This window comes from Simochromis diagramma, unplaced genomic scaffold, assembly GCF_900408965.1.
Source record: "Simochromis diagramma unplaced genomic scaffold, fSimDia1.1 OVJJ01000603.1, whole genome shotgun sequence".
Classification (NCBI taxonomy): domain Eukaryota; kingdom Metazoa; phylum Chordata; class Actinopteri; order Cichliformes; family Cichlidae; genus Simochromis; species Simochromis diagramma.
The window spans coordinates 3,167,457-3,190,537 of record NW_024387414.1 but is presented as its reverse complement, the minus strand read 5'-3'; the positions used below and the strand labels follow the sequence as shown (position 1 = coordinate 3,190,537).

The 23,081-nt window shown below is 44.4% G+C and overlaps 1 protein-coding gene across 1 annotated transcript in view; it reads right to left on the bottom strand.

The window, feature by feature from the left end:
- LOC120721257 (vacuolar protein sorting-associated protein 13C-like) overlaps positions 1–22,185 on the bottom strand; it is a 54,545-nt gene extending 32,360 nt beyond the window's left edge. Inside the window, 42 exon segments of the mRNA XM_040011456.1 lie at positions 240–315; positions 441–592; positions 711–818; positions 1,006–1,024; positions 1,350–1,507; positions 2,059–2,167; positions 2,252–2,396; positions 2,673–2,977; positions 6,011–6,178; positions 6,978–7,081; positions 7,176–7,292; positions 7,370–7,520; positions 7,785–7,844; positions 8,535–8,611; positions 8,739–8,892; positions 9,010–9,110; positions 9,228–9,300; positions 9,565–9,697; positions 9,792–9,909; positions 10,119–10,251; positions 10,624–10,760; positions 11,215–11,329; positions 12,061–12,253; positions 12,411–12,553; positions 12,928–13,028; positions 13,107–13,245; positions 13,321–13,383; positions 13,728–13,902; positions 13,994–14,100; positions 14,176–14,303; positions 14,444–14,501; positions 14,880–14,960; positions 15,126–15,185; positions 15,266–15,325; positions 15,401–15,510; positions 16,884–16,958; positions 17,431–17,493; positions 18,005–18,106; positions 19,474–19,569; positions 20,077–20,119; positions 20,516–20,559; positions 21,880–22,185. Of these exon segments, the coding sequence (XP_039867390.1) occupies positions 240–315; positions 441–592; positions 711–818; positions 1,006–1,024; positions 1,350–1,507; positions 2,059–2,167; positions 2,252–2,396; positions 2,673–2,977; positions 6,011–6,178; positions 6,978–7,081; positions 7,176–7,292; positions 7,370–7,520; positions 7,785–7,844; positions 8,535–8,611; positions 8,739–8,892; positions 9,010–9,110; positions 9,228–9,300; positions 9,565–9,697; positions 9,792–9,909; positions 10,119–10,251; positions 10,624–10,760; positions 11,215–11,329; positions 12,061–12,253; positions 12,411–12,553; positions 12,928–13,028; positions 13,107–13,245; positions 13,321–13,383; positions 13,728–13,902; positions 13,994–14,100; positions 14,176–14,303; positions 14,444–14,501; positions 14,880–14,960; positions 15,126–15,185; positions 15,266–15,325; positions 15,401–15,510; positions 16,884–16,958; positions 17,431–17,493; positions 18,005–18,106; positions 19,474–19,569; positions 20,077–20,119; positions 20,516–20,559; positions 21,880–21,979 (4,654 nt within the window). The 5' untranslated portion in view covers positions 21,980–22,185.
- Between the last annotated feature and the right edge of the window lie 896 nt (positions 22,186–23,081).

The following is a 23,081-nucleotide window of genomic DNA, read 5'->3' as shown; positions in this document are numbered from 1 at the left end:
TTCAATTTTATTTATACGCAAATCACAACAGTCCGCCTCAAGGTGCTTATATCATACAGTAGATCCTACAATAATACATACAGAGAAAAACCCAACAAAAAGGAGGCCCCTATGGCAGTTGTAAGTGTGTCCATGCCCTAAAATGAGTGAAATATCGGGAAGCAGGTCACAGCACGTGAGATCCAGTACTACGTGTAGACCAAAACAGGTGAGTCTGCTGGTGGTGTGTTTAATCTTACCTTGATGAAACTCCACCTTCAGCAGTGTGGTGCCCTGCTCCAGGAGCTGATCAGGTGGAGAGGCTTTTTGTACCACCTGAAACAACAAAAACACATTTAAAAAAAAAAGAACAAAAATATCACGACTACAAATGGAGACTATGAACAGGTACGCAACAAAAAGAATTAGTTTTAAATTGATCGTAATAGCATCTGTGCTACCTGCAGGTCGCAGTCGTGAGCCTGACTCGTTGCAGCATCCGAGGTGACGCTCATCGCGAAGCTTCGTTTCTTCCCTTCGGCTCCCAGGTGACAGATACTGAAGACAGGAAAGTCTTTTCCTGTTCCACCTGCCGGGTCAGCTCCACCAGCACCTGAACACATCGCACGCTGCCGTCACAGTTTCATTTTAACACTAGGACACCGCACCCCCACCCCCTCCTCATGGGTCGCATGATGGGACCTGACACGAGAGCCAAACATTACACACACCTCTTTTGACTTTCAACTCCTGACAGTGAACATCAGTGAGATCCTCCACACGTCGAGCGCTGATGATCTCATCTGTTGATTTCTCAATGGTGGTTTCGCATCCGGAATCTGAAACCACAAATAGAACGACCCAGCGTCCAGGTCCACAGCAACAGCGTTGTCGTACCGGTAGACTTAAATGCTGTTTAATTTTAAAAAACCCAATAGGTCAGTCTGAAAATCGCTAACAAGCAACTTACCAGTTTTCCAGGTGTCGCGGAGGGTGGGTTGGAGTCCAGTGCTCGCGGTCTCCCACCTCCACCCACGTCGCAGACCTTACCAACAACGAATCGCCACAAACCCACGGGTCAGCTAAACATCGAAGTGCAGGTTCACCTCACTCCCCAACAGTTCTCTCTGTGGTGGGCAACTCCAGGCCTCGAGGGCCGGTGTCCTGCAGGTTTTAGATGTGTCCTTGATCCAACACAGCTGATTTAAATGGCTAAATGACCTCCTCAACATGTCCTGAAGTTCTCCAGAGGCCTGGTAACAAACGAATAATTTGATTCAGGTGTGTTGACCCAAGGTAAGATTTAAAACCTGCAGGACACCGGCCCTCGAGGCCTGGAGATGCCCACTCAGAGGAAAAGTGAGTCAGACTCTGAGCTCTGGCAGATTTCGTACCTCTTCCACTTCAAAGTTGAGGAGAACGCTGATGGTGTTTTCATTCTGAATTCCATTGGTTGCGGCCACAGCACCATTAGATGCTGGTGGTAATGACACCACATCTACCAGCTGCTCTGCAAGCTCTGCTTTCTCTGTGGAAGCAAAGCGGTGATTAAAACACACACACGTGTGTTCAGATCTTCTTTTTCATGTCTCGCTAACTGAAGTAGCGATCAAGTTCTTGCATAAGAACCGTGCGTCATGGCCACTCAAACTCAAACTTGGCTGTGAAAGCGACCCGACTTTAACACTACTGATAAATGAACTTTTACTGAAATGCTCTGAGGGAGGATGCTCATGCCATTGTGTGTGCAGTTTCAATGCCCAGAAAAAGTAAATACTGGTCTCCACCCACCACCACCTGCTCACCAGATTCGAGTCCCTGCAGCTCTGTCCTTTTGCTGAATGAACCAGACACCATTTTATTGTACAGATGAAAGAAGGCAGTACTAGATATTTGTTTAATTTGCAAGTCATAGAACATAACATGGTTAGAACTTGCTCCTGGGTTCTTCACAGTACTGGAGTAAGGATCTGGTTAAGTCCAAAGATAATCACTTCGGCTGTGTCTGAATTTACAAGCTGAAAATGACTTTTCTCCAACTTATTTCATTTCCCATCATGTGCTGTGAGAGTGAATCACCTTGGGCCACCTGTCTCTTAACATCCATGCTGTGCTCTTTGTTCCCCTCTCCAATGTTCTCTACTAGAATCTTCATCAGTACACCAAGATCTTCCTCACCCAGACTCATCTGATGGATACACAATAAAGACTTAAGTCTCACTCTGCAGAGTCTGAATCCTGGTTCAGCCAACAGAAAACAAGAGAGACTTACATTTAGGGACCGGAGCACTCCCTGGACCTGGACTCCGGGAATCTTAGAGAACCAGGAAGCAGCCAGGTTTCGGGTGACAAGCAGCTCCAAGTTGATTGGCTGAAGGATCTCGATGTCGGGCAGAGAGTCTCGCTTCAGTGTGGTTCTGAAAGCACAGTGGAATCTGTTTTTATCTACAGGACCTTCGTCATGTTTCAGTGCAGCTAAGAGGAGAAACATTTCCCATCTACTGGTGTGTACGAAGACGCCAAGCGATGAAGAGAACTGGATGGATCAGTGCATTGGTACCATTTCTAAGTCCCAGTGAGGTCTAAACAACCTGAGTTTAGCTGGATTTAAACCAACAAACACAATTAAGCAAAAGCAGAACTGTTTCCAGCCCTGCTCACAGTCAGTGTATTCACATTTCTTATGTCGTTACCTGGACAGTTTCAGCTGCGTCAGCTGGACATCCATCTTCTCCACCACAGCTGGCAGAGGGAAACCCTCCGCCGGCTGCAGAGAGAAGCTGTTTCCCACCGTGATCAGACCCAGATCCACCACCACAGCATTACAGGAGGTGGAGGACTGGGGGATGATGATGAGTGGGGCCTTCAGCTTGATGTCCATGGACAAACGGAAACTCTTCTGGGCGAAGTCTCGAACACTCGACGCGGCCTTCTCCGCTGCCTGAGCCGTCGCGGCGCTCAGAGCTTCTTTAGCGGTCTGGAAGTTGTCGACGAACATCTGAAGAACAAAAGCAATCAGGTGTGAGATGACAGACTCCCCAGATGTGGAGTAGACTTAGAGAGACGCCATGAAGGAGCAAGTCAGAGGGCCAATGTGAGGAGTTCACTGTGTGCACAGGTTCATTTCTGTTTCACAAACCTTCACAGGGATATGAACCTCATGCTGGTGGCAGGCTTTAAAGTCGCTGCGCTTACACACCAGCTGGCACTTGAAATCAGGAGTTGGAACCGAGACGTGGAAACTACATTAGTTACGTTTTTTGAACATTTTTAATATCGTAAATATCGAGCTGAGTGTAGAAGTTAAAAGGTTCATATCACGACTGACGTATGAAACAAGAATGAAAGTCAAACCCGTTTTAAGGAGACGTCACACAGGCAAAGGTCATGTGACTGACGGGGGGGTGGCAGTGAGGGTGTGGGGGGATAATGAGGGCAGCTGAGTGATTTGCATAGCACATATGGAGGACGTGAGCTCTGATTACTGTCAGATGTTGTGCATGAAAAGCATTCCTTCTTCTGTCATCTCTCCCTGTGTCCGTGCTCACTCTGCCGAACATTCAGAGCAGTTGTTTTGACCATCTCCTGGTCTCAGACGGGTGGCGCTCAGGGTTTTGAGTGACTTCCTGTCTCATGTTCTTTGTTTCAGTAACAGTTTGGTGGAAACACGCTCATTGAGGATGATTCTGCTGGACTGTCAGCTATCCTACAAATTTGTAACTGCCTGGATTTCTATGCCACGCAGGTGGGGTTTACTTTTATAGTGCAGAAATCAGATTGTTGACACCCTAAAGACATCCATTAAATTGACAACGAATATAAACGCACAATATGATAACTACACCGTACGTCTGCCCTCTTGGCCTGGTTGCTCTTGGAAAAGAGATTTTACCTGGATAAACAAAAGAGTAATGAAATAATAAAAATTAAAAGTAGCGTTTTAGAAAAATGAAAGTGAAGCGAGCCCTACAAGCCAACAGCTATTTTGCAACATTGGGTTGAGCTCAGGCTTTGTAAAAAGACTGAAATGTGTTTCCTGCTTCTTAAACATATGAATAGTTTTCCTTATTTACTTCTTTTGATATTTTAATTTATAAAAATAAACTGGTTCCAAATAGATGATGCATTATAGTCCGTTAATCATCATTCTGTTGATGAGTTGAGGACAATGTGTCATGGGAGGTCAGACGTATTCATATTTTCTAAAGTCATGAAATGAGAAATAAATACAGATGTGATGAGAAGCTGATCAAAGAAAGCATGAGCAGAGAGTATATTTAAAGTTGTCTTTTTGTCACTTCCCTTCTCCCTCAAAGTTAACCTCGTCACATCGCGTCATTCAGATTAACCCGAGTCTACGACCAACGAGTAGAAGGTAGAGACGGGGGTTAATCCGCTCACAGAGACAGGGTCCCTCTGGGACGTTAAACCTGATGATATTTAAGCTGGTGGTGCAGCGGTGTTGTCGAGTGAAGCTAAAGCAGAAGGTTTTGTGCAGTTCAGAGGTGCATGCTGGATGCTGTACCTCGTCACCAGATGTATACTGAAAGCTAAAAGAAGCCTGCAAGAACAAAACACATCAACAAGACAAGAAAGATGAGAGACAACGAACTGCAGAGAAAGGTCATGCAACAGGGAACAAGACATCTGTGATTTGACTCTACAGCTACAAACACATCAGAGAAGTTCAGAGTTTAAACTAAAGCTGATTCGCGACGACTGTCCTGCAGACATTACAGTGACAGCTGCAGCCAAAAGCAACTGAACATATAGAGTACAATACAGTTTCATTTCACAGTGACATGGAGCCAATTTCTGTCCATCCCTACTCACACTCACTCATTTCACAGAGGTCAACCACACGGAATGAAATTCGAAATTAACTTATCAAAAGGTTGGAATGGGTTTATAAACCACCATTAAGGAGCAGCAGCGGTTGTGTTCTGATACGGAGGAGACTTCAAACACGTACAGAGGGACGTTTAACGGAATAATCTCACAATAAATAAAATCACTTGCATGTATATGAAAAAACTCATTGCTAATTATCTCCTGTTCTTCTGAATGAAAAGGCAAAGCAGAGAAGTTTGGAAATTCTGCAAAGAGCTTGAATAGGAAACAGAAGGGTTTTTTTTCTAGCAAGTGAAGCACATAATCCTGATACAGCCGTCTGATAGTTGCATAAACTCTCATGAATGTCTCAGTTCCTGGTAGAATTCAACAAAGGAAAAGTAATCGAGTTTAAAAGAGGCAAAAAAGTACTTTAAGCACTTTAAGTATAAGTGCTTAATTGATATCCTAGAGGGCAACTCCAGGCCTCGAGGGCCGGTGTCCTGCAGGTTTTAGATCTCACCCTGGGTCAACACACCTGAATCACAGGATTAGTTCGTTACCAGGCCTCTGGAGAACTTCAAGACATGTTGAGGAGGTCATTTAGCCATTTGAATCAGCTGTGATGGATCAAGGACACATCTAAAACCTGCAGGATACCGGCCGCGCTGATCACAGAGTGGCTGGGTGTAGAAGGGCGGAGCCGATTAGATTTGGGCCACAGTGTGTCACAGATAATATAACATAGGTTGATTAGGAAGCATGTCAGACTGTTCACGGTATCCTGCTATGTGCTGCAGACCAGAGGAGATGCAGACGTCACCTGAAACTGCAGATGTGTGAGCGTGGACTGCTGGATCATAGAGGACATTGGCCACACACAGACAAAGGCAAAGACTAGTTCTGTAGTTAGTGACTGTGTTAAGCTGAAGAGCACAGAAACAAAAGCAACACACTCACAACAAATGAAGGAAATTAATACTTCGATACAGGAATCTGAGAAGCCAAATGAAAGAAAGAGCCCACATCACATTTAAACACCGAAATGTGTGTTTAAAATCAGGAGGGCAACCGTAACCAGGAGCCCAACGGCCTCCACACAGAGACAACAGTCATCTGGCCTTTTAGGGGTCGCCTGTGTGGAGGTCAGGGCTGAGCGTGAATGTGCATTTAATGTGTAGAGAAATATGACGCTCCTTACCAGCAGAGACATGAGGAACTTGTGCAGGTAGACGATATGGATGCAGCCCAGGCGCAGGGTGACCTTCCCGTCCACCTTCGACATGTCGCCGTAGCCGTCGCCCTCGGTTGCCCCGGGAAACAGAGAGAGTTTGAAGCTGAACACCTCCTCACCCACGATGGACACTGCCTGCAGGGTGAAGAAAAGACCACAGCGGCACTTTCCATGACTCGAGACAGAGTACAGAACTTATCCTAGTACTAAAAGATCCCAGCTGACTTTTTACAGAAAAACAAAGACACTTAAGTGCACACAAACGTCTAAAGTAGCTTCTTTGTCTGGACTCAAGGCAGAAAGCAGATCTGATCATATATTGCGGCACGTGTACTGTTAGCATGACAGATGCTCAGGCTTCAGACTGCTTGAAAACCTCTGCTTTCAGACAGCTAATATTCACTCCTGGGTCTGTACGACATCAGTGAGAGTGGATCTCTCTGTTATGTTGTCTCAGGGAACCAGCTGTGGCTGACAGAACAGCAGCCGGATCCACATGCTGATGCTGTTAAAACCTTCCTGCTTATGAGAGGCAAAGCTGGCCTTAAAGGAAGGGCAGTTAAGCAGCTTGTTATAGGCTCATAAAAGGATACAGGATTTTAAAGTGCGAGTAATAAAAACAACCTTAGTGGATTTCAAGAATGAAAATATAGAGCTGGAAATGAGTAATCCACTTGAAATCAATGTTAAACATCCTACTTAATGATCTGAGAAGTCTGTCTCTCTACCGTCTTTAGAATAGAATACAATAGAATGCCTTTTATTGTCACTATACACACGGACAATGAGATACAGAGCATCTCCTACTCAGAGCAGACCTGTGGGAAAGAAAGGTGCACAGTTTTACAGCGCTACATAAATAGTATACAAAAATATCACATGTACAAATACACTGTGGAAACAAAGTATTCCAGCAAGTTTTCCTGCTGCGGACCTTTCTGTGGATGGTATTGGGGTTGACGTCGGTGACCACGATGTCTCGCAGCCGTGCGAACACCTCCGTCTCCTTCGGCTGCACCAACACAGACGCGTCGATTCCTGCAGAGAGGTCACATGACCACAATTTATGCTTGATCGTGCGCCGTCAGCGTGCCCGTGCTTTTAACTCTCACTTCAGCTCAAGTGTTCGCACCTTGGACTCTGATGTCAGCGATGCTACGGCGGTCATCACACACCTCCACATGGAAACAACCCAACATGGCGACCAACTTGAAATTGAATATTCCTGCATCCTTAGCTCCTTTAGATACTGCAGAGAACGAGAATCATATCCTGTCACATGAAGATCATTCAAGACACACCTGTAACCAGATGGTTAAGCCTCACCTGTCCGGCTCTTTCCCGTCTTTTCCACCTGCTTTTTGACATCTTTGTCTTTGTCTCCGCTGAACTGTGACGGCATGGCGTTGTTCAGGTAATTGATGGTTGAGAGCAGAGCTTTAGTGTGAAGGAGGAAGTCCAGAGAGGAAAACTCCACCTGAAACAGCAGTACAGAGACACCTGAGAGGAAGCATGACATCATGAACCGACTGACTGCGAGCCACTATTTGTTTCAGAGATAAAACATCCAGACCCACACTTTTTAAAGCGCTTCCTGGACAGGAAATAATCCCTGAATGACCAACAAATGTCGAGTCACATGTTTGTGTTGTTTGTATTAAGAACAAAAAAAAAAAGTCATAAACTGAATGACTAAATGCTGATTTTAACAGCGGAATAAAAGAACCGCTCGCCCACTCACCTTCAGCGTCTGCTCAGTGTTTTCAAACAGTGTCTGGAAGTTGGGACCGGCGGGGTCGGCCTGCGGCAGCACAGAGACACAAAAACACGTTCAGCGGGTTCATGTGTCTGTTTGCTGGATAAAAGGCAGATTCTGACTATGTTACCGGACTGATACAGCGCCAGGCAAAACGATCTGAACGGTGGTGTTCTGAGCCATTTTTGGCCACATCAACACAATCTTCAGCCACACCACGACCCCACTTACTACATGATTGTGACCTGTCCCAAATCTGTGTCTATTATGTGTTAACAGACCTCTCTGCATTCAGTCATACTTGTTATTAATCTCTGTCTCTCTTCCACAGCATGTCTTTATCCTGTCTTCCTTCTCTCTCTCTAACCAATCACAGCAGATGGCCCCGCCCCTCCCCGAGTCTGGTTCTGCTGGAGGTTTCTTCCTGTTAAAAGGGAGTTTTTCCTTCCCACTGTCGCCAAAGTGCTTGCTGATAGGGGGTTCAATTCAATTCAATTTTATTTATATAGCACCAAATCACAACAGTCGCCTCAAGGTGCTTTATATCATACAGTAGATCCTACAATAATACACACAGAGAAAAAACCCAACAATGAAATGAGCCCCTATGGCAGTGTAAGTGTGTCCATGCCCTAAAATGAGTGAAATATCTGAGGAGCAGGATCACCAGCAGTGAGATCCAGTACTACGTGTAGACCAAACAGGTGAGTCTGCTGGTGGTGTGTTTAATCTTACCTTGATGAACTCCACCTTCAGCAGGTTGGTGCCCTGCTCCGAGGAGCTGATCAGGTGGAGAGGCTGTTTTGTACCACCTGAAACAACAAAAACACATTTAAAAAAAAAAGAACAAAAATATCACGACTACAAATGGAGACTATGAACAGGTACGCAACACAAAAGAATTAGTTTAAATTATGATGCTAATAGCATCTGTGCTACCTGGCAGGTCGCAGTAGTCGAGCATGACTCGTTGCAGATACGAGGTGACGCTCAGGTCGAAGCTTCGTTTCTTCCCTTTGGCTCCCAGGTGACAGATACTGAAGGACAGGAAAGTCTTTTCCTGTTCCACCTGCCGGGTCAGCTCCACCAGCACCTGAACACATCGCACGCTGCTCGGTCACACGTTCTCATTTAACACTAGGACACCGCACCCCACCCCCTCCTCATGGGTCGCATGATGACCTGACACGAGAGCCAAACATACACACACCTCTTTGACTTCAAACTTGAAGTGAACATCAGTGAGATCCTCCACAGTCGAGCGCTGATGATCCTCATCTGTTGATTTCTCACTGGTGTCTTCATCCGAATCTGAACACAAATTACGCACGACAGCGTCAGTCACAGCCCACAGCGTCGTACAGCGTAGCTTTAAAGCTTTTAATTTGTTAAAAAACAATAGTCAGTCGAAATGCACCAAGCACTTACCAGTTTCCATGGTGTCGAGGAGGGTGGGGTGGAGGTCAAGTGCTCGCGGTCTCACCTCCACCAACGGCAAGACCTACAACAAGAATCGCCCAAACACGGTCAGCTAAACATCGAAGTGCAGGTAACTCTCACTCCCCAAAGTTCTCTCTGCGATCCCTCTAACATCCCTCAGTCCTCACCCTTGACCTCCCCATCACTCCCCAAACGTTCACCTGTCTCTACCACCCCCCAAATGTTTTTGCTCTGAAGTTTCCATCATCACTCACTCCTCCAATCCCAATATATCCTTTCTATATTAGTGCTTAGCTGCAGGACGAACGGTCTGTACCAAACGTACCTTCAGTGTTGGGGTGGATGGCGAGGAGTCCACGTTGGGTAGAGGGATGCCGTCGACCAGCTCGAGGACACTGTGGATCTTCTGGTCTGAGATCTTAACGTGTAGCAAAGGCAGCTCGCCCGATACCTTAAACCTGAAACGCCAGAAACGATTCGGATAACGTGCACAGGTGAGCGCAGACGAGTCAGCAGAGAATTTGAACGCCTGTTCACCGGTGGGAATCATACCTGGGCATCCTGGCATCCTTTTCCACCATGCACTTGGCCAAACTGAGAGTGAGATCCATCGGCTGGAGGATGTGTTGGAATGAAGAACTCTGCTGCCGTGCTACCTTCCAAGCCTCACCTGGAATCAGGTCACGACAAATTAACTAAAAATGATAACAGATGTAATCTGAGGAAACACAGTTCACCTACTGGCCACTTTGTTAGGTACACCTGTTCTACTGCTCGTTAACATAAATATGGTGAATGAGCTGGTGCTTATATGCCTTATATGTATTCAATACTTGCACTTTTGTGTATGTGTAGCTCTGTTGTTGTGCGCTGACGTACCTGACTTGCTGTAAAGCACTTGAACTCGGCTCAGCTTCACGCTGTATCTGTCATAGGCTCGATCCATGATTTCCTCCAGAGACGAGAAGGAGGAAGTGGACGACCGGATGCCGCTCTGCTCAACACTGTTTAACTACAGACCAACAAATACACACTGGTGTTAAGTGACAGGCTGTAGTGCAGGCCTGTAAACACTCACGCTGTTGTCTTATCTGTTGCACTACGAGCTGTAAGGTCAAACCACAAAACATTTATGAGGCCAGTTCTATAAAAAGGCAAAAACCCAGGCAGACCAGGGATTTAGGAAAACAACTGTAAAATATCCAGAACTTAAACTGTGCTGTAACGGAAATTTTTACGAGACACAGCTGACTTTCTTAAGGTCAGTATGTGTATTTATTATTTTTATAGTTAGAGAATATTAAAGAAACTGGTTATCATCATGAAAATATTATAAAAAAGGTATTTTCATCTTAAAAGCAGGGGTAAAACTAAAAGGACTGACCTGAAAGCAGCCAAAGTCCACGATAATGAGGTCCGCCGTGCTGCTGTAGAAGCCCGACTTTGGCAGCAGCAGATAGGACGGTTTCAACTCGATCCTCAGGTCCAGGACCTTTCTGGTCTCAATCATGTGAGACAAACCTGCAGAGACATGAATCCCTTAAAGTCCTAAGACCCAAACTCTTCCACGGCATGCATTTTTAATTTCTCTTTGATATTTGGGCTGATTTGATATTTGGGCCCGATGAATGTAAAAACAAAGAATTGTTAGGTTGTTTTTTTTTTCCTGATTTATGTTTCTAAGAAAAATAAGAGCCACATATGAGGATATTCGTTTAGAATTTCGATAGAACAGTAGCAGCATAATGTCCTCGTAAGTGGATATCAGGCCCTTGTAGAGCAAAATTGAGTATTTTGGTCTAAATAACCCAAAATGTGATGTCCACATATGTGGACGCAGGTCCTAGGAGGTTAAAGTCCTGGTATGGACCCAACAGTCCTGATCATCATAGGACTACATAACCTGTTCAGCCGTGAGGACAATGGACCCCTGCTCCACCATAACTGCTGGTTTGAACAGAAAATAGTTACTGACCTGTGGCAGTTTTCTCTTTGATCTCCTCCAGTTTGGAGAGTGTGGCCGTGGTCAGGACCTCCAGATCCACACCTTTCTCTGTCTTAAAGAAGTCGACGATACTGTTGACTGTCAGCTGAAGGATAAAAACACAGAGAGAGAGACAGGAGTCATAAGAAACAACAGAAGAAGAAGAAACAACAGAAGAAACAACAGAAGAAGAAGAAGAAGAAACAGAAGAAGAAGAAGAAGAAGCAACAGAAGAAGAAGCAACAGAAGAAGAAGAAGAAGAAGCAACAGAAGAAGAAGAAACAGAAGAAGAAGAAGAAGAAGCAACAGAAGAAGAAGAAACAGAAGAAGAAGAAGAAGAAGAAGCAACAGAAGAAGAAGCAGAAGAAGAAGAAGCAACAGAAGAAGAAGAAGCAACAGAAGAAGAAGAAGCAACAGAAGAAGAAGAAGAAGAAGAAGAAGAAGAAGCAACAGAAGAAGAAGAAGAAGAAGAAGCAACAGAAGAAGAAGAAGAAGAAGCAACAGAAGAAGAAGAAGAAGAAGAAGAAGCAACAGAAGAAGAAGAAGAAGAAGCAACAGAAGAAGAAGAAGAAGAAGAAGCAACAGAAGAAGAAGAAGAAGAAGAAGCAACAGAAGAAGAAGAAGAAGAAGCAACAGAAGAAGAAGAAGAAGAAGCAACAGAAGAAGAAGAAGAAGAAGCAACAGAAGAAGAAGAAGAAGAAGAAGAAGCAACAGAAGAAGAAGAAGAAGCAACAGAAGAAGAAGAAGAAGCAACAGAAGAAGAAGAAGAAGAGAAAGAGAAGCAGCTTTCAATTACTATGAAAGGTGGTTTAAGGCAAACGTGATCAGAACGATTACCGCATCATAGATGATCTCCACAGGCTGAGACTCGACTCTGAGCAGCTGGTCACCAGTGCTTTCCTCGGGGTTCAACTCGAACAACACGCTGAGCAGAGACGAGGACGAGTCGCCCATCGAGGCGATGAGTGAGGGCGTCGCCCCCTGCTGCTGCAAACCAGTAACATACCAGTGCTGCAAGGTCGTCTCCACCCTGCAGCAGAGCAGGGTCAATACAAATACGAGTCAGACTGACATGGATATGTGGACACCCCGAGCCATTTAAACAGACAGCACCTTCCACCAAAAGTAGCACTAGAATATTTCAGCAGGTTGATTTATTTCATGTGTGTAAAATAAAAACCCCTGACCTGATGGCCTGAGCTCCGGGCCTCTGAGAGATTTTCGTCTTGAGGTCGATCATCTGGACCTTGAGGATCTCTGGTACATTGGGTTCCTCTCTGACCGTGACCGAAGTCCTCAGTAGCTGGAAATTGACGATCACAGCTACATACTGAAACAGACAAGTTCACGCGAGCTCAGTGTTACCAAAAAGTCTGGGTCCTGCTTAAGTAGAGTCGGGTATTTTCAAATCTGCGCTTCATTTGACATTTGTGGGCGTGTAAATGATGAAAAACGAACAAAATGTCTATAATTAGTCAGCCGCTGAGTGAGGATGCTGTAGCACGATTGTAGAAGCATGAAATGCTTCTTTGCATAGACACCTCACACGGTTAATCCGAGTGTCAGATTTTTACAACCGGATAATTAAAACTGAGTGTTTACTTGGATATAGTTTGCTCTGATGAGGGTGCTAAAGGCAACAATGGGAAACTTGAACTTATCATCTACAAAGCCCACGAGCATGCAGATAGCAGATGTGTTTACCTTTCTGGGTAAAGCCAGATTGTGAGAGCTGCCACTGTACCCGATGGCTGTGTACAGCTTTTCCTTCTCCTCTGCGGTCATGATTTGGTCGAGTCCTGAACCTGAACAACGGCAGACACGCTTTCAGCCGCCAGTTTGGACGGAGCGAGGTTTTTAAGGCGAATCTGAATATCACTTACTCTCCGGCTCTTTGCTCTCCTCTGGCGCCTGCTCCTCCTTTTTAGCCTTCCTCCCAAATAAGCTGCTGAAGAAACCTCCTCCCTGCTTTTGTCCCGCCGCCGCCTTCTTTGCTGCCACCTTCTGTCCTGATCTGATCACCTGCAGGGGGGGGAAGACGAGCATATGGCGTATAGCTAGCCTGAACTCTGGTCTAATTTCAGTCATCGTGTTTACCTCCATGTGCGCCTGTTGTCGGCCCAGAGTGATGTTGAAAACATCCAGAACTTTCTCGAGATCCTGGAGGAGCAAACAGCAGGGAAACAGCAGCAGGAGTAGGTGTGAGCAAAGTTCAGCTTCTTTATGAGCTCTTATTGGCAGCCAAAATCCTCATAATTAGGATTCATTAGTTACATTCAGTAACTAAGGCAAAAAAGCAGAAATCAAACACATGACTGGAATTTTCGTTCATTTTAAAGTGATCTTAAGTTACTTCATCTTCGTCATCTTCAGCAGAGTGGTGGAAGATTACAGAGTGCTTTGTGTAATTGGTGGAGATTGGTCAGCTACATGCGAGCGACTGTGGTTTCTGTTGGGTGCGCGCTCTGTTTAAGCTTGGCGCTGCCGTACAGAGACACCTTTACCTGGACTTGTTGCTCAGTTTCCTGGCTCACTTTGCCCTGGCTCAGCAGTTTGGTCTTGTAGGCGTTCTTGTAAGCCTTCAGGTTCTCCCGATGACGTTTAATGTTAGACCAGGACCACGTGTGTGAGAGAGGGTGGATGTGGACCTCCGTCACGCTGTTGACGCCGTACTTCCACCTGAGAGAGGCAGAGGAAGCGAATATTTGTGAGTTTCTGAGTCGATTTTGTTCACTGATCATCTCCGAATTGTAAACTTTACAAAACAGACCAGAGTTTGACGTTTCCTTTCACTGGGACGCCCGGCCTGAACTTCCTGTAGGGGGCGTTCTTCACCATGCAGTCGATGGACTCCAGCAGCTCCACCATGGTGAGGTACTGTACAGGAATCCGAGGGGAATGTTTAGAGAGCAGTCTCACCTGTCTATGCCTCCCATCTTGGTCTCATATTACCTGTGGTTTGGTCATCTCGATGGCAATGCTCTGGACCTCCAGCTGAAGATCTGCCTTCGGACTGTTCAGCTCCAGCTCAGCGCTCGGGTTGATGCATATTTTAGCCGAAGCGAAGATTGGTTTGAAAACTTCAGGGAGAAAAATATTTATGGGTGAAATTTGTGTGGATTTCACTGAGTGTAAGACGGTAAATACAGAAATGCAACAGAACAGGGAGGCTGAACTATGTGAATGCTGTTCCTCCTTTTAAAAGAAGTGTTGAACTCACTGTACTGATAGTGAGGAAGCTCCTGGTCCTTAGTGCAAATCCCAGATTTTAGCTGGCTCTGCACGAGAGGAGGAGACAGACGATGAGCGTGAATGTTTCCTCTGACAACAGAATTAGGGTCACTCGGCTGACAGGTACGTACATTTGTGGCTCTCATCTTGCAAACTGTTGAATTTAATGCAACTTACAGTGTCTCCCTTTATGGCTGTAACCAACATAGGGATCACTGGATGACTCCATGAAATGATGACGATTACCTCATTATTTGCTCAAATTAAATTAAAGGTTTAGGACTAAGCAACAGCTTTATAGCTGTAGTTAACATTTACATGCCTTTTCACTTATCATTAGTTTTATTTTTACTTTTTATTCTTGTTATATTTTTTATTGTTAATTAAGAATCAGCTCAAATCAGGTGACTCTGTTCCCAACTCACCACGATGTCCTCCCGCGATCCTTTGTAAAAGATCGGACTGTTGACGTTCCAGTAGGCGCAGAGAGACTTCAGACTGCCGAGCTGCGGTAAACATGTAAACAGCAGCAATCATGGATCGATCCACATCACATGACCGATGAGCTATTCTGCATCCTTCACACAGGTGACGTGCAATTTAAGCTTTAAGCTTACAAACACAAGATAACAAGGAACACAGAATTAGAGGGCAAGCAGAGCATCTGTCACCTTATAGATGATCTTTGCTGCCTCGTTCAGGATGCACTCTTTCCAGGTCGCATCAGTGGTCTAAAAAAACCAAAGAAAACACAGCGATGTACCAACAGCAACTGCACAGGTAGCTGGAAGTGTGTGTGCGTATATGTTACCTTAAGGCTGAGCTCTGACAGCGTCACTCCCATAGACAGGGGGCGCTGTGGATCCGACAGCTAAAACAAAACAGAGCAGACATGAGCTGACTCACCTTAACGAGTATCCGGATTTGAACCTGGATCAGTACTTACATCATCTTCGTAGCGCAAGTGGATGCTGCTGATGTTCACCTGCAGGTTTTTAATCACCTGAGTGGCCATTTTCTCCGCAAACGTGTCCTTCTTTTCTTCCTTGGGTTTGTCTGAAACAATAAACAGTATAAAGCGAGTCTTACTTACTTGGATTCATACAATTTTTACTTCACGCTGGATATAGATGGTTTGTTTCTGTTCATTCATAAAAAGCTTCTGAGCTTTAAAAGGCAGGTCCAAGAAACCAATATGCAACAGAGATCCTGAAATATCAAATCAGCTTGAACTGATGCTACCCGTCTTGTGATTTCACACTGACCTCTTCACAGATCAGATTTTCACTACCATATAGAAACGGCCAAAATAATTAACAGCAAAACTGCAATCTTTCTAGAATATTTATAAAAGTGGTATCAGTCAAAACTATTGTTTCAGTTCGTTTAGTGTAATATTTTGAGGACCAACAGGCTTTGTGTTGATCATAGTGACCAGGTGGGTGCAGGCTGGTGGTACCACCTGGCATATTAAATAACACTGAACACCTTTACCAGAATTTAAATGTGAAAACACACTGCATAACCATCGAAATATCCAAATGGACTAGACTGCAAAGAGACCCTGTCACACAGGCCTAGCGAGCTGTTGGTGACCTCATGGCGCCACTACAAAGATGAGGTTTTTCACTCACTATGTGGCTAGCATTACACATTTTCTCCTAGCAACCAGTGGTTTCCGGGTGGGTCTCTAGGCATGTGTGACTGGGGCCTTACAGGAAAAATGTCTAAACAAAAATAAATGATTTCACTGAACTACTATGAAGAACTGTTTGCAGTACTGAGTTCATTCAGCTTAAAAACAGGACTGTAGTGACTCAGACACACCTGTGAGGTAAGGTAGAGGGGACAGCAGTGCAGTTTAACAGAGCAGCTAGCAAAAGCTCAAAGATCAGAGAGAAAGAAGGAGCAGAGAAGTCACAGGAAGAGTCAAGTATTCACAAATCAGGAATTAGGTCCTCCACAGTGCGCTCTATTCATGTCCAGCTCATCACTTAACAACCTAACAGCCTAAAAAGCGATGCTGCACGGCAGTCTGCCTAACTCCTGCCAGAAGAGAGACTCCCAGTGTGTAAGAGAAGTGGCTTCAGAAACCTTATTTAAACGGGAAGGTAATTCTGTATTGGAACTGTATTATTTAAGATCTTATATGTATATTATTAACCTGACATGAACACTGGTGTCTCTCGTAAGCCCGATACTCTACATGAACCACTTTATAAAAATGCTCCCGGGTCCTTGAATGATAAAAGTCTGCTTCATTAATGGTATAAGTCAAAGGATAATCACTCTCTGTTACAACTTATGAGACCATCTTTCCAGAACAACAGAATCTCCCAGCTGAGTAACATCATTCTGAATGGTTGATCCAAACAAAAGGACCACGCGCCGGTTTTAAAGCACAAACTCAGTGAAAATGTGAAACTCACCTTCTTTGTGGTCATGTCGTTTCAGCTTCTTCAAGGCTTTTTTGTGCTTTTTGTGCTTTTTACGTCCTTTTGGGACTTTGGCAGCGTTAAAGGAAGAGACGGCAGTTAGTGTGAGAAAAGCCCGAAAGCACACAGACTGCAGGAAGCAGCAGAAGACTCACACATTCAACACTAAAACCAAACTGCTGAACATGTGCGAGCCTGAGAGGACAGATGGGGGGCAGAGATACCAACTAGCACCTCTTACATTTCTTGACATAATCAGAGCGAGCTCTGAGATAATGTGTGTTTATTAACTAAAGGCAAACGGCTAATTAATGGACCAATATGGCCAAAAAAAACCAAACAAAGAATGATTCAAATTAAAAGCTTCAGATGTTCAGGGATTTGATTTTTTTAACTGGACTTTTATTGGACTGAAGAGCTGTGAAATGCAGCCTTACCTTCTGATGCCAGCATGCACCTACACACGTGTGTGACGCCGACCTGTGTGTCTGTGTGCGTTAACTTTTATGTTTCATTGTGTGTGCCGCACTGTGCGCTTTACCCTTGACTGGCTCCTTGTAAACCACGCTCTCCAGACTGAACAGCAGATCTCCGGTTTGAGATGCTGACAGCCAACGCAGCATGAACGGGACAAACAGGATGTTAATACATTCATCCATTCACCTGTGCAGGACATGATTCACACACTGCGGCGGTCTGGTTTGGACACTTCTGACCTGAAACCTCACAGTGGAAACCTAATGGTGAAGCTCTGACACTTAACACACACATCTGGGTAGAATCTGCACATATGGGATGTGAATTATTTGGTAGCTTAAGCTGTTTAGTTTGCAAACCTGCAAAAAAAAAAAAATCTGAGTTCAGTGCTGCAAAATGTTTTTTTGAAAAATACCCTGAAAAAATATCTAGGACTAAACTGAGACTCTGGTTTCTTCGCAGAAACACCAAGTGGAGGAACTAAAACTGTGCCTGTTTGTGTGGTGGGAAAAATGTGAACTGGAGGAAGCGAAAGTTAAAACCACAGGAAAATTTAGCAGAGCAAAGATGGCAAATAAAGCAGGAAACAGAAAAATCCACAGGTATCCACAGGTGTCACTGAGGTCAGACTGACTCACCCCTGCGTGCGGCCATCTGCAGCGCATCCTCGATGCGTTGCAGTTCCCTCTGCTTGGCCTCCTGCTGGTAACGCTCCTCCTTCGCTGCATCATACTTTAATGCTGAGAAAAACAACCAAAACAAAGCCAGAGTTAGTTTTAACCTCCACCAGCGTCGACCTGGTGCCTGCTCTGAGAGCCAAACTGTCTCCTCCTACTGGATAAAGAGCCAGTTTGTCCCTGCCGTCCCTCAAGGGACCTCTCCATGTAGTTGGAGCTCCCTGTGGAGTTTCACCACAAACAAACTAAAGTTCAGTTTACATTCAGCATGTCAGGAGTTACTGTGTATCTTACAAATGTGTTCAAGGTGTTGTCATCTTTATAAAGCATTTACTGGCATGCTGCTGTGTATCTCGCTTTGTTGCGCAAACATTGTCTTTGCATATCATCTCTGGTTCTGTTTTTCTTGCGCACAGAGATACAGACTGACAGCAAAACTGCTCCTTTGGGTTACTTGCAGTCAAAACAGGATCACATGAAAAAACTGTTACAATCAGTCTTTAAGTAAGAGCCGCTTATAGAAAAGAAACAAAACATATTACACTTGTAATATGTCTTCTTTCTCTCACCCCGACCAGTTGCAGCAGATGGCCCCGCCCCTCCCTGAGCCTGGTTAAAAGGGAGTTTTTCTTCCTACTGGACACAAACCTTTTCCAGATCCCCATATATCCCTTTGAAACATCCCAGGATTAGTTTTCAGAAATCCCTACATCAAGATCAAGGAAGAACCCCAGACGGGAAACCAGATACCTCTACACAAAACCACCGAGACGGTTAATCAGAGCTGCACGATAAGTTTACTGGTGATTGCTGTTTTTTGTTTTTACCTGAAAGGTTTTTCTACACACCTTAAATCCAAATTCAACACAAAGCTGTAGCAGTTCCACAGTAAAAGCTCTCCAGTAATCCAACAGCATAGAGGCTTTTACTTTGAAGGAATTTAAAAACGGATTACAAGTTAAACCGCTGTTATCATACACTTATTTGTTTTTTGACATCGTGCAGCCCTGACAGGAAGCCCAGAGAACGGATCGGACCTAAACCCGAACCTCCACCTCTGAACTGGTAGCTTACCGTTATACGGACTCGTTTTCAGCTGAGATCCAGCTGGAACACACACATAAAAGCTGAGAAAACACTCCTTTATCAAAAGCAAGACACTGTTAGTAAACTAGCCACGCCTCCATGATGCCATCTGTTAGAAAAGCCTGAAAAAAAACCCCTCTCTCCTGTGTGTGTGTGTGTGTGTGTGTGTGTGTGTGTGTGTGTGTGTGTGTGTGTGTGTGTGTAGGAGTTATCATAAGCTGTATACAACTGATTACCAGCTCAAAAGAAAATGTATTGTCCACCTTCTGAGTTCAACTTCCTGTTTCTACTTCATGTGACACTTGCCTGGAACGATGCTTATCTGCAAATTCAGCATAACTTACTGGCTCCAGGGACGACCAGAAGGTAAAGACCCTCCAATGTGGCAACCACAGCATCACTGTAGAGGTTCTTCCAGGGGATTTTCAAAGTCAGCTTCCCTGAAACACAAACACAGATTCTTTCTGATTATCAAAAGGAAAATGTTCAACATCCCAACCCTTACAGAAGTCTTCTAGATGCTGGTGATTAGTCCAGCTTTTGGTGTGTTTGTGTTTATGCTGGCTATCTGCACTCGTGCACGTAGGGATATCACTTCCAGCTGATCATCATCAGATTAAACAGGAAGGAGCTGAGTAAGCTTAGATTTTTAATTGCTCTCTTAAACCTTCAGCAGCTTGCTAAACAGGTTTGGTAGCATTAACTAAGAATTTACCACCCTACCATTATGTTTACATATGATCACTTGAGGCTACTGCCAAAAAAAAAAGAAAGAAGCATTGCTGTGTCAAAATGCTAACGTCGAGGTTTTGAGGGTGTGTGTGCGTGTGTGTGGGTAGATACATATTTGGTCTATGGGGATGGCTGACTTGTGATGTGAAGCAATAACGCACACAAAGAGCTTCAAAAAAGGTGACATGAGGTGAATAACAATCATCAGAACTCACCGATCTGTCCGGCCTTCACTTTGAAGGGAACATCAAACTCACTCTGAAACACAAATGCACACACTATTAGCACCATGGCCTGTGGAAAGGTGTCCAACAAGCCAGGTGTCCAGGCTTAAACTCTGCCATTTTGAGTATTCTCACTCAAAACACACTCCAAACTACTAAAGCATCTCAGAGCAAACAGGAAGTGAGAATTTTGCAGCCTAGAGATTATGTGGTTAGCCTGTGTTTACAACACATATGATTTAACAAGCTAGCAATCTTCTGTAACCATGAGGAGGCCACAGTTATCACACCATCACAACACCATGTGACAACCAAGCAGAGTACAAAGGCCAAAAACAGACTCCTTCACATTAAAAGCTCAGACCACTCTATAAAATCATCACACTAAACCACAGGCTGCATGTGTCAGTGTGTGAGGTTTGGGACTTACCAGAGCATTTTCTTTAACTCGCAGGTTCTCAAGGACAACATTTCCTGTAAGAAATCAGAAGAAGAATGGGAGTCAGCATATCTGATTGTGTGTTTACAAAAGAATCATATGTTTCACACGTATCCCTTTAAATGCTTCATTTGGCAAAATTAAGGTAAAACTTTAAACTCATTCTGATACAAATACTCGGGTGTATCAGCCTGATTTTGCTACAGCAGTTTTATCGATAAACCTGCCCAGGATCCACCTGGATGTGAAATCCTTCAGGTGATTTTCCATAAGCAGCTAAGCCAGTATTTGATTAGTGGAGAGAAGCTTCCTTCTCATGTGTGCCAGAAGCATGTTTACAGATATGAGGAAACATTAGGAAGCAGGAATGTAGCCAGACAGGCGGCAGCACAATGACCACATGTTACACTCCTGCCATGTTCACATATTACTGACATGTAATGTCCTGGAGCTTTTACTGAAACTGGTTTGAACATGTACACAAAGGCTAACTAACTTGAGGATGTTTGCTTGTTATATTGCACAAGTAACAGACATTAAAAGGTTAATGAGTCCCAGTTAACTTCCTCATGAAAGACTATTCAATTAAATTTCCAGCCGTGGCTTTGCTGTAACATCATTTTAATATGTTTAAGTGCAAGCATTTAATCAGTCTGTGTAGCAGTGACAAAAATAACCATGCTGATGATAATGGCTTAACCGCAGACGTGCTGCAGTGTGTGTCTGATAAGCTGCAGGTTAACTGAATTAACTGAATGCACCTTCTGTGTGTCACTTTAACTTCAGCGCCACTTCACGCTGACTGATCTGGTATCTGGATGAGGCCCAAACACCAGGACATGTGCAGCGGGCTGAGGGTCCGTCTGCGGGCTGCAAAGTTCAGTCCCCCTCCAGCGCCTGACCTCGTTGTAATATCCGGTAATTCAATAACAACGAGTCGCTGTGAAAGCTGGACGTGAAAACACTCAAATGTCCGTGTTTATTTCGCTCGCTGTGAGTCACTCTTTAGTTCGGCGAACATTTAACAAACTTAAAGCATCCCCAGTCAGCAAAAATTAATATTCAACCACAGCACTCAGTAGCTTCCCTTCTACTTCGCTGTGGAGGTGTAGCCCAAACACCAGACGAAGCTTTAACGAAAGTTAAAATTTCACCAGAACACATACTAAATTACAGCTTAAATTGATGCCGATATTATCAATAAACTCTATCGCTTTACAGTATGTGTTCAGACAATTTAATTATACTTGTCAAGTTGTGCAAAAAGACGCGAGCACTAAATTTAGAAATTTTCGAACGGAGTCTGGCTCGGATGCGTGTACAACAGACAGTTCCTAGCTAGCTGCAGAACCCACCTCCCCAGATCCCGATCTTGAGCTGAGACTTGTCGAGATTCTCCACGTAGTCTCCGATGAACCTATTGAGCAGGTCGCTGACCAGAGACTCGAAAACCATGACCGAAAGCTCCGGGATGGACCCAAATACAGGGCCACCGTCAGCTTTCCCCTGATTTCCGGCTCAGCTGATGACAGCTATTCAAGTCTGACAGCTTCCGAGCTCGACTGCTCTGCCTGGTCGATTAGCTCCGTCTGTGTGAGAAACCAGTGCGTGTGTGAGAAGGAGAGCATCGATCAATCAGTCAGGTGAGAGTGAGTCAGAGCTGGAGGGGTGTGTGTGTGATTTCTCCTCGACCTGGTTTGTGAAAGAAAAGATTCTTTGTGTTTCAAGTCTCCGAGGACGCACTGTGTGTAATATCAGCACTCGGGTCTCCAATTACAGTGACTGTAGTAATGCAATGCTCATAAAAACTTTCTTGAACAAGAATAATATTTTTAAAGCAAGGCACCCCAACAGTGTGTTAGCAGCACAGAGCCACTGCTGTCATTGTGCACAGCGCTGCAGTTTATAAGATCGGTGGAGAGAATATAGTGATACGGATCACTGATTTTCTGACAGCGGTGAACCGAAAGTGTCCAAACCACAAACAATAAAATGAAACTTAAGTGCATCTGCAGAATAAACAGTTAACAGGTTCAGGCTCTGGGACTCAGACTGATATTTAAAAGAAACTATAAATATCCACCTAATTATGTTACAATAAAAACAATAATATTTTTGATTATTTTTTTAAATGAATGATTTGCAAATATGTATAGATTTATAGCCCCGAAATAACCAACGCTGTGCCTTGATGATAGAGGGAGATGGATACTGTGAGGTCAAAAGTGAATTGAACTAATCAGACAAAACAGAAAACAGCTCGGCCCTCCTGCCTGCGATGCTAAAGTTGATTTGAATGCTTGGTCTGGAAGCTTATTTCTAAAATGCTTTTGGTGCATAGACTGTATATAAAAGTTGGACGTGATCAAGTTAAAGTGAAATCTCGGGCTGAGCATTTTCACGGTTACCCTGTTGGGATTTTGAAATGGGACACCACGTGCCCATAAAAATATATGTAGCAACTTGTCCATTAGTGGCATAATGTGCTTCACCTTATTACTTTTTAAACACCATTATTCTATTCTAATTTACAAAGTAAGCATCAGATTACGTTCAG